The sequence below is a fragment of the Aphanomyces invadans genome (assembly GCF_000520115.1).
Source record: "Aphanomyces invadans strain NJM9701 unplaced genomic scaffold supercont1.20, whole genome shotgun sequence".
NCBI classification, from domain to species: Eukaryota; Oomycota; class Saprolegniomycetes; order Saprolegniales; family Verrucalvaceae; genus Aphanomyces; species Aphanomyces invadans.
Window position 1 is genome coordinate 551,963 of NW_008580165.1, and position 9,711 is coordinate 561,673.

A 9,711-nucleotide genomic window follows, 5' to 3' on the forward strand; every position below is an offset into this window, starting at 1 on the left:
GTGGGCCAGTCCAAAGATAGATTATCGGCGTTTGAATCGCTCCAGCAATAGATGATAAGATGCAATGGCGGCCAGGGATAGATTATCTTTGGCTTCTTATCTAGATTATTATCGTCAGGATATATCATGTCCGAAGCCTGCTGTCATGAACCGATTCCAAATACACCTCTCTAATTGGATTTCGTGGAAATGCAAATTGTTCAAGGGTATCATATTTCGCAGGGAAATCTTTGAACATAGTGGACGCTGGTTGAACGTCGAAGGACTACAAGCGGTATTAGAAAATAGAGGTGACCTTTGGTTTTGAACTATGAAAGTGGATCCGGCAGCGGGTCCATCGAAGCGCCCGCGGCATGGGGACTTGCCCAGCGCAGCGAATGCAACAGACTTCGCCAAGGGCAGGTGAGATAGTTGTGTCTGCTTGACGTAACGAATTCGACATGAACCACGTTTAGCGCGACAACGGCGTCCGACAAATATGCTGCGTTGGTCGATCGAGCGAGTTTTCAACGCCTGTCGGCCGAAATGAATGCCTTTGACGACAAACGCGAAGTGATCATTCGAGAATCCCGGGACATTCTGAAAGCAAGCAAGCAGGCAATCTTCTCCATGCATCGTGGAGCGATCGACGACGCGACGGCGAAACTTGCCACTGCCGATCGTGTGATATCACGATTAGCGCCACTCATTCAGGAAGATCGATCCTTACGAACAGGGTCGTTTGCCGCCGCGATGGAGGAATATGCAGAAGCTCAATGTTTTCTGCATTTCCTCAAGCATGGGACCCTCATCACGATCGACGACCTTCCCTCCGTCGAGCGGGAAGAGTACTTGTCGGGTGTCGTCGACTTCACGGGGGAAGTTGGGCGATATGCGGTCGCACAGGCTACCAAGCGCGACGTGGCCAAGGTCGAAATGTGCCGTGACCTAGTCGAGGCCATTTCTGGCGAGGTACAGGACGATTCCCATTGCATGTGGCCATTTCAGACACGCCATTTCCGTGCTCTAGTTGATCCAGTTTAGTTTCCGCAATGGGCCGTTGCGGAAAAAGTACGACTCGCTCAAGTACAACCTCAAGAAACTCGAGGTAGACCGTCGGTGTGGTCATTGCATGGGCTAATCATGTTGCTGTCCCAGAATACGCTTTACGAGCTGTCGCTCATACCACCCGGACGACCCTACGAGCAACACAACAACGACGACGACGTAATGGATCGCCCTCAAGTGCCAAGTGCCGCCGCCGACGATTGTAACGAATAAAGAAGCGCTCGAGTGGCTGCAACGTGAATCGAAACGATGTTGTCGTCCTTGGCCCTGTCCTTGCAGCCGTTGTCGCGTTATGTACGCATCGAAGGTGTTCTGGTTCCCTGCTCGGTGCACGTACGATCGGCGCCGATGGATACAACCACTTGCTGGCGCTACACCACTCCTCCGACGAGAGCTGCCTGTTTCGAGTGAAGCAGGTGCGCCATGTCGGGCCTACTGCCACGAGATGCCGCATGTGTGGGGGGCGAAAGTTCAATTGTGTGGGTGGGGGACTTCAAGGTGTTCAGATCAGACGAGTTGCCACTTCGTGGATCGAATTCGATGGCGGAGAGGGAACGGCAGCTTTCGAACTTTCGTGACGGCGGGGCGGCAGGAGTAGTGGCAATATCACGTCAAACTTCGGCTGGGCTTTAAAGTGTGGACAAATGCAATGCGATAGGAGTGTGGCGTTGGATGACTATGTTGCCCTTTCCCTCGTCCTCGTCCTGGGGGGCGGTCGTCGCGAGCAAGGAAACGAGAGGCGGTCGCAAGGCAACGCAGGAACGACGACCAGCCAAGCCCACGATCCTTCGCGCCTGCTCTAACTGGACGGCAGACGTCGCCGCAGCACATGGAAGCCCATCAGAACTTGGCGTTTGTTTTCGCGGCACAAACTCAGTTCGGAGCGTTACATTCATGCCAGATTCGACGGTATACTATATCAAAGTATTGTAGAATCTGAGGCATGCCCCCAACCTCGCGGGCCATTCGTTTGACGTTTGGAGCCGCACCAAGGAAAACAGCGCCACTCCGTCGCCGACTCGATCAGCACAATTGAGTCTGCCTGGACTTGCTCACGTGCCATGATCAACAAGTTCTTTCTCCGCGGCCTCGGCTTCTTCAACGACGCGTACGACTTGTCCGTGATCAACATCGTCAACGTCATCCTGGAACACCAGTTCACGAACAAAGTGTACGACGCCAGCATGAAGTCGAACGTATCGGCCGCGGCGCTCATCGGTGCCGTGCTCGGCCAACTCGCGTTCGGGTTCTTGGGCGATGTGTATGGTCGCAAGAATTGCATGATTGCTACATGTGTGTTGCTCATCGTGGGCGGCATTCTGTGTACCGCTGCATATGGGGGGTCGTCCATCAATACGCTGTGGTTCTTGGTCATTGCCCGCGGTTTGCTCGGGTTTGGAATTGGCGGCGAATACCCGCTGGCGGCCGCGTCGTCGTCGGAAGATGCTACGTCGCCGCAAGACCGCAATCGCCGAGTTGCGCTCACGTTTTCGCTGCAGGGGGTGGGCTTTGCGACGGCTTCCCTCATGGGCCTCTTTATGGTGAATGTCCTCGAAGACAACGCGCACGACTTGGAAGTGATGTGGCGCGTCTTGTTTGGGTTTGGCGTATTGCCCGCGCTCTTCCTCGTGTACTTTCGCATCACGGCGGAAGAAACGGAGGGATACAAGAACATGCTGGCGGGCGACGTCCACGTGGCCAAGGTTCGCTGGTCGTTCATCCTGCGCCACTACGGCAAGAACTTGCTCGGGACGGCCGGCACGTGGTTCCTCTTTGACATTGTTTTCTACGCGCAAAACTTGTTCAGTGCTAGCATCTTGACCGTTGTCGGCGCCAAGAGCGACCTCAAGACGATCGCGCTGCAAAACTTGCTGATTGCGCTGGTCGCGCTCCCGGGGTACTACACGGCCGTGTGCTTCATCAACAAGATGGGCCGCAAGCTGATCCAGCTGCAGGGGCTGGTTGTCATGACCATCATCTTCCTCGTGCTCGCGGTCTGGTGGGAAGACATCAAGCAGACGGCGTGGTTGTTTGTGATTCTGTTTGGCTTGACCTTATTCTTTTCCAACTTTGGGCCCAACATGTCGACCTTTGTCATGCCGACCGAGATGTACCCGACCGCGATCCGCAGCTCGTGCCACGGGTTCTCGGCCGCCATGGGCAAAGCGGGCGCGTCCATCGGGTCGTATGGGTTTTCGCTGTGGGTGAAGAACCCGAGCTTTGGTTATGCCGGCGCGTTCTACACGTTTGCCGCGATTTCGCTCGCCACGATCATCTTGACGTGGTTCTGCATGTTCGACAACAACGAAGGCAGCGAAGTGATGGACGACGAGTTCAAGAACAAGCTCCTGGACGAAGACAAGGAAACGCGCGACTCGTTTGTCCAGATGAAAGATGTTCAGTTTGGAGCATAGGCTAGCAGGTTCTATTTATGAATGGGAGCATTCGTCTCACGCAATCGTGCTTGGCTCGCCTGGCACTGGAACGCGATGGCGATGTGCCACGAGTAGGTGTCCCAATTCGTTGGCGTGCCCCACAAAAACGAGCGAATACAGTTGGGTTGAGTCGGAGCCACGGCGGCAGTCGTCTGCTCTTTGGAACGTGTGAAAGCAAACCTCCAGGCTCAACAAGATGTGCGCTATCGTTTGTACGACGTGTCAAGCCAGCCTAGGGGAGAGCCAACCACCGATAGGAACCAAGAACGTTCCAGTCGTCTGCAAATTCCAGCAACACCACGATCTGGTTCAACTAGAACGTCATGCGATCTTGGCTCAGGGACGTCGTGGACGGAGACTCGACCGCAAGGGCCGAGGGAACGAGCAAACGCCATGTGCAGGCGCGGGCGTACGCTGTCGTTGGCCTCGCTCAAACGGAATCCCACATGGACAGTGGTGTGTACACGATGCAACCTTTGTCGATGGAGCTGCGGTGGCTGTGTCGCATGAGTGAGTCGGCGCAGTCGCGTAGAAGGAATGGTGTCCGAGCGTCGAACCGACATCATGCGGCGATGGAGGAACCTTGACGTAGATCTCGTGGCAATGGAATGTGCCTGTATCCAAGTAAGCCCCCTCTTTCAAGCCAGAGCTCCAAGTGGACGTGTTGAGGGCACGTTTTGGGATGGCATGCGGCGACACTGAGGGCTGCGTCTCACCCATATGTAGAGGTCGACGAGATGGGGATATTTTGGACACAGAGCACGTGGAGCCGAAATTGGCTTGGGACGCCGGGTCTATCAACGATTCATACATGTTCATGCTCGACAAAGCATCCGTCGAAGACTGAAGGCGAGAGGTCCTTGGTTGGGTGCAGATGTTTACTCACAGTAGTCGACACGGTGGCGTCGACGCATTGCTTTAGCATGACGGTCGAGTGGGACAAGATCGCGTGGATGGTTTCCTAGACGTCGTCCAGCAAGTCCCGACGACTGATCTTGCCTGGAACAACTTTGCTGAATGCTTCATGACCATGATGCTGGTGTTACTATTCAGATTGCTCGGATAAATCGGCTTATCTCCCGTACTTCTGGAACTCCCATTCGCGGTTGTCGAGAGGACACACTTGACGAGTCTTGAGCCAGCGACTAATGCAGTGAAAGTGAAATGCGTGGTTGCACACCCCCCACGCGACCGTGCACTCTTCGCTGGTCGCGGACGCCTGGTTCGCCTGGCACTCGATGCACAGATCCATGATGTGATTTCTGCAGATCGCGCAGTTGTCGACGACAATGTCCCACGACCATAGCGCGACGGCGTTCCACTTCTTGATCTCAAAGCGCTTTTGTTCCTCGACCGCTGCCGCTGCCACTTCCACCTTCGCGTCGACCTTCTCTTCTTCCATGCTTTGGCCTCTGCTTTCTTCGGTGTGCGGACGAGCGCTGGGGATTTAACATCCGGATATCGAACGGATGCTTTGTACATGGTATCCGGAGGATTTGCATATCCGTATACGAGTTGCCTCCGAGGCACAATTTGAATCTGATGTGGCGCGGCCTTCGCCGATGGCACGGCAGGGCAGGGCCCTCCTCCGCGGAAATCAATCGACGGCGGCAAACACGCCCCTCCTGGTGCCACAGGATGAACAATAGTTTGGTCGCACATGGCGGTGAATCCACCTGGAGGACTGACGCGACGTACGTCACCGCCATCGCTATGGCATATGTGTCCGCCTTGACGGCAACGTCGCTACACACTCGATGCATCGAGTATGAGGACGATATCACGTTGGCATACAATATCGACGATGTGTATGACCTGTCGAACGAGATCTTGGGCGAAGGTGCGACCGTTGTAATCATGCACAGGTTGGGTTGAACTTGATGTGATAGGCGGGTACTGCGTCGTGCGCAAGGCGCGGCACCGCGGGACGAACGAGGTGGTGGCTGTGAAAGAACTGTCGAAGAAGGACACGTCGTCCAAGTACAGTTCTCCATCCTGACGCTCGGAACTTGTCAAACACGGGTTGATTCGTCGCAGGGACTTTTGGACCGAGGTCGAAATGCTGCATATTGCGGGCTCGCATCCCAACATAATGTCCCTCCGCGGTGTCTTCGAGAACGATACGACATGGTATATTGTTCAGGAGCTAGCGAACGGCGGCGAGCTATTCGATCACCTCGTCGCGAACGGCGCGTACTCGGAAAAAGAAGTCAGCGTTTGACTCGACCCTCGCGCGAATTTGCATTCACTCAACTCTCCATCCAGGCTAGTGTTGGTATGCGAGACTTATGCCTGGCCATGGTGCATCTGCATCGCAAAGGGATCGTCCACGGCGATGTCAAACCCGAGAACATCATGGTACTCAGTCCATCCATTTTAGTGTCAAGATGACTTGACCTCGTCGATAGCTCTGCCAAGACCGCATGTGCCTCGTGGACTTTGGCGTGTCCTTCCGGCTCGGCGAGCGGCCGTCCAACATCCCATTGCAGGCCACAACTGCGTACTGCGCGCCAGAGTCACTCGCAGCGAGTCTTCACCACGAGTTCGTCAGTGGCCCGGAAGCCGACATGTATACTGGCTCGACGAATGCCACTTTATATCTTATCTGGGCGGTTTGGCGGCTAGGTTTGCGCTCGGTGTCGTGCTGTACATTTTGCTCTGTGGGTGCCATCCCTTTGACATCCACAACACGCTAACCGACGACGAAGTACGACTTGCCGCGTCTTCCTCGAGCAATGCCCATGCAAACTCATATGACATTTAGATCGGTCAGCGCATCTTGAAGGGCTCGTTCAACACAACGATTCGGCCGTGGAAGCGCTTGACACCAGATGCGCAAGACCTCCTCCGACGCCTCCTCGAGAGTACGCCAGCACTCCACCCGTTGCCCACCAAGTGACTCCATCCAACTTAGCGGATCCTCAAAAACGCATGACGGCAGAGCAAGCACTGGCGCATCCGTGGCTATCCCCGACTAACGCCACCATCTCCACACTCAAACGGCCAGCCACAGCCCTCAAGCGATTCCAGCGCGGACGAAAGCGTCTCCGCGCGAGTATTCTGGCGGTGCTTTTGCAAGGCGGCGACTCGGTTGAAGATCGAGATCCGTCCAAGCTGAAAGAACTAGCAAGGGGCCTGAGCTCGAAGCCAGAAGCAGCCGCGCCGAAAGCAGCCATCGTCGCCTCTGCACTGGGTGTGTTTGACCGGGACAACAAGGGGTACATCTCCAGGTCGGATTTGAAACGGGTCACGTCGGAGCTGGGGTACGTTCGGTCGACCTTTGTCGTGGCGCTGAGCGACTCTCGTAGAAACGAGTTGTCCGATCACGAAATCCGAGACATGATCGGGTCGGCGGGAGGGGACCCCGAAGCCGTCCACCTCAAGCAGAAGCTGCAGTACCAGGACATCCAGCGCGCGATATCGAGCCTCCGGTCGGCGCTTTATGCAGCGGGCGACACAATATCGGAGGAAGGGGCGGTTGATCCGCACTTTTATGTGCTCATGGAAGGCAATGTGGACGTCGTTTGCAGGAATGCCGTCACCCCCACGTCGAGTGTCGACGATACCACGGACGACCACCGGCAAATATGGCTGCGAACACTTGCGGCGGGGGATTACTTTGGCGTGATGGAGCTGCTCGCTCCGGACGGGACCATCCACCCCCGCGTTTCGTCGTATCGGTGCATGTCTCGAACGTGCAAGGTGGGTTGTCGTCGGTGTCCGAGTCCACATTCGTTCCAACTGCATTCGTCTAGGTCCTCAAGCTCCTCGTCGACGACTTCTCCACCGTTAGCGCCATCTACAAGTCGATGGACGACAGGTTTCAGGACCATGCTCTCCACCAAGCCCACACACAGATTATCAAATGCATCGAAGATGCCCACGGACATGTGCAACGCCAGTCGTACGATGCCGACGAGGTTGTGTACATGCAGGGCGACGACTGCGACTCGTATTTCATCGTGACGAGCGGCGCCGTTGTCGTCGAGAAGGACGGCGTGGTTGTTGAGCGGCTTGGTGCCGGCGACTGCTTCCCCCTCGGGGTAGTGTCTCGTCCGCAAATTGTACGGTCAGTTGTTGGCACGGGGCACAGTGATCACCCCTGATGTAGCGCCAAGCAAGTGTGCGAGCGACGGAGCCGACGACGGTGGTGGAGATCCAAGGCGCGACCTTTCGAAGTTTCCTGTGCAGCTACCGCTTCATGATGGCGTACTTTGAAGACCAGGCACAACAGCGCAAAGCCCAACGACATGTTGCATGGAAGCAGAGCGGCCCCACGGTCGGGGGCGCCCAGTAGGGCGGACGTGAACGCAATGAAAACGACACAAACAACATCACAACACGACGATGGGACAACATGGTTGTATCGTGTGGGATGGCCAGTTGCGCTCCCCAGTCGATGCGACTCGTGGGTTGTCGAGTCTCAACGCCTCTTGCTCCTCGATTGTACCGTCTGGAGTCAGAGGGGGCATTCGCTTCCTCGCAGGGCCTCTGCATGATGGTGGCGCAAGAAGGGGACTACACTGCCACGCCCATCCATGCACCACCCACGTGACGTCGTCGCAAGTCACTCGACTGTCTCTCGGTGGGTTCAAAGATCGATCGACCATGATACAGTAACTTTGCACGATGTCGAGATGGGTGGGGGTCGTCTGGCCACGGCGAGTCACACGGGGCGACAGCTCCCCACAAGCAAGCCAACTACCACCACGTCCCGTGCATACGTTGGCGCCGTGTCATGGCGGGTGCACTGGCTTGCATGGCCAGCGCCACATCATGCAAAGCGGTCTATCGGGTGGCCTCTGGGAGGCACACGAACGATGAAAGAGGTGGGCTCAGCGCGAGGGGTACGAAAGGGCCGGGTTCGCGCACATACATGCCGGCGCGGTCCATCGTGCATCGTAGCGACGGCGACGCGGGGGGAGGTGGCAAACCAGCATGCCCCCAACCTCATGAAGTCGATCTCGCGCCAAGTCACACGTTGCAGGTTTGGAGTGGATCTTGGAAACGAGTGTGGGTTTGCCCGCCGTTAGCTTGAGGACATGTGTCTGTCGTTTGCTTTCGTGGGTTTGCCACCGCCGGCGCTGGCTTGGACCGACGCCAACCTGACAAATCCCACGGTGCTTCGCACAGCTACTGCACAAGGTGGCCGTCGCGCTGTTGGACGTGGTGGTGGCGATACGACGACAGTGGCACACTGACAGTGTGGGTGGGGGTCCCGCCAGCCATTTTGAAACGTGCGTGCTAGCTTGAAAGCATGGCGTCCAAGACGTCGCACTGCAACCTATGCACCAAGCGCTTTACGCTCCTTCGGCGGCGCCACTTGTGTTCGACATGCTGTCAAGTGCGACTTCTTGCATGCCCGAGATGGATCCGCCTCATGATAATGTGTATCTGTAGGACTTTTGCAAGACATGCACCTACACGTCACTCCGTCGAAACTCTTCGCGCCTCTGCACGCCGTGCGTCATGCGCATGCACCCGCCCCCGTCTAGCCAAGCATACGAAATCATCTTTCACAGCACCCGCACGCTCGAGTCCTCCCGCCAGAACGTGATGACCCTTGGCCCTGACAACCACCGACCCGCCTTCCTCAGCCATCCATTCCTTTCTGCCATCCACAACTCGACAGAGTCTACGAAAAGCCGCGCCTCGTCCAGCGGAACTTCCGTGACTGCCATCATGGACGACGAAGAACCGACAAATCGCAGCCACACACTTGTGGCCATGCCAGAGCACCAAGTTGTCGAGCATCCACACGTCCACCCCCCACATCGTGCTCGCCCTCGCCGTTCAATCTCTGTCCGACCGTCGCGGCTGCTCCTGACCCCTCGCCAACGGGTCGACGTTCGAGCTCGAGCTGCCGCAGCCGTCGCCTAACTTAGAGCGAATCCAACTTTGGGTCTCCTTGATGCATGGACCATACTGCCATTCAACCTTGCATAGACTACCATTCGTGAATAGCTGCTCGTTCGGGCATACTCTGACGCGCTCAGGATGTACGATGCACGTAGTAAAGCCTCTCACGGCAAATCTGAAGGTCAGTCGGTCGGGACAACCAACCAAGGGTCGCCACACCGTTCAGGCTGAGGTTGGTCAAACGAAGGATCATTAAGTTGTATAGGCATCATCGTCCGGGGACTGCGCAGCTTGCTGTCCACCCTGCCGCTCTGTTCGACCAGATCAATCCATCGAAAGCCCTGGGTTGTGATTATTGGAGTTCACTTCA

At 56.4% G+C, this 9,711-nt stretch overlaps 5 protein-coding genes across 5 annotated transcripts; 4 read left to right on the forward strand and 1 right to left on the reverse strand.

Annotated features, from left to right (window-relative positions):
* The first annotated feature begins 289 nt into the window (after positions 1-289).
* On the forward strand, positions 290-1,320 carry H310_09261 (hypothetical protein). Its single transcript, XM_008875286.1, has 4 exons — positions 290-402; positions 456-951; positions 1,010-1,087; positions 1,138-1,320. Exons 1-4 carry the CDS (start codon positions 311-313, stop codon positions 1,258-1,260), a joined length of 789 nt encoding a protein of 262 aa, XP_008873508.1. The 5' UTR covers positions 290-310; the 3' UTR covers positions 1,261-1,320.
* A 681-nt stretch (positions 1,321-2,001) lies between these two features.
* On the forward strand, positions 2,002-3,549 carry H310_09262 (hypothetical protein). The gene has a single exon (XM_008875287.1). The coding sequence runs from the start codon at positions 2,109-2,111 to the stop codon at positions 3,459-3,461; it is 1,353 nt and encodes a 450-aa protein (XP_008873509.1). The 5' UTR covers positions 2,002-2,108; the 3' UTR covers positions 3,462-3,549.
* Positions 3,550-4,443: 894 nt separating this feature from the next.
* On the reverse strand, positions 4,444-4,884 carry H310_09263 (E3 ubiquitin-protein ligase RBX1; the record flags this gene model as incomplete). Its single annotated transcript, XM_008875288.1, has 2 exons — positions 4,444-4,495; positions 4,568-4,884. The coding sequence occupies 2 exons, from the start codon at positions 4,882-4,884 to the stop codon at positions 4,444-4,446; spliced, it is 369 nt and encodes a 122-aa protein (XP_008873510.1).
* Positions 4,885-5,195: 311 nt separating this feature from the next.
* On the forward strand, positions 5,196-7,779 carry H310_09264 (CAMK protein kinase; the record flags this gene model as incomplete). Its single annotated transcript, XM_008875289.1, has 11 exons — positions 5,196-5,322; positions 5,372-5,462; positions 5,520-5,691; positions 5,748-5,840; positions 5,891-6,051; positions 6,108-6,189; positions 6,247-6,346; positions 6,397-6,745; positions 6,791-7,184; positions 7,238-7,546; positions 7,594-7,779. The coding sequence occupies 11 exons, from the start codon at positions 5,196-5,198 to the stop codon at positions 7,777-7,779; spliced, it is 2,064 nt and encodes a 687-aa protein (XP_008873511.1).
* Positions 7,780-8,739: 960 nt separating this feature from the next.
* On the forward strand, positions 8,740-9,362 carry H310_09265 (hypothetical protein; the record flags this gene model as incomplete). The annotated part of the gene is made up of 2 exons (XM_008875290.1): positions 8,740-8,826; positions 8,883-9,362. 2 exons carry the CDS (start codon positions 8,740-8,742, stop codon positions 9,360-9,362), a joined length of 567 nt encoding a protein of 188 aa, XP_008873512.1.
* Positions 9,363-9,711: the final 349 nt, after the last annotated feature.

Bases quoted from the DNA above. Each gene is read 5' to 3' on its own strand.
- H310_09261 (XM_008875286.1), top strand. From the start codon at position 311: ATGAAAGTGGATCCGGCAGCGGGTCCATCGAAGCGCCCGCGGCATGGG. The intron at 952-1,009 runs GTACAGGACGAT...TCCGTGCTCTAG, and splicing joins TCGAGGCCATTTCTGGCGAG to TTGATCCAGTTTAGTTTCCG. The intron at 1,088-1,137 runs GTAGACCGTCGG...TTGCTGTCCCAG, and splicing joins ACAACCTCAAGAAACTCGAG to AATACGCTTTACGAGCTGTC.
- H310_09262 (XM_008875287.1), top strand. From the start codon at position 2,109: ATGATCAACAAGTTCTTTCTCCGCGGCCTCGGCTTCTTCAACGACGCG.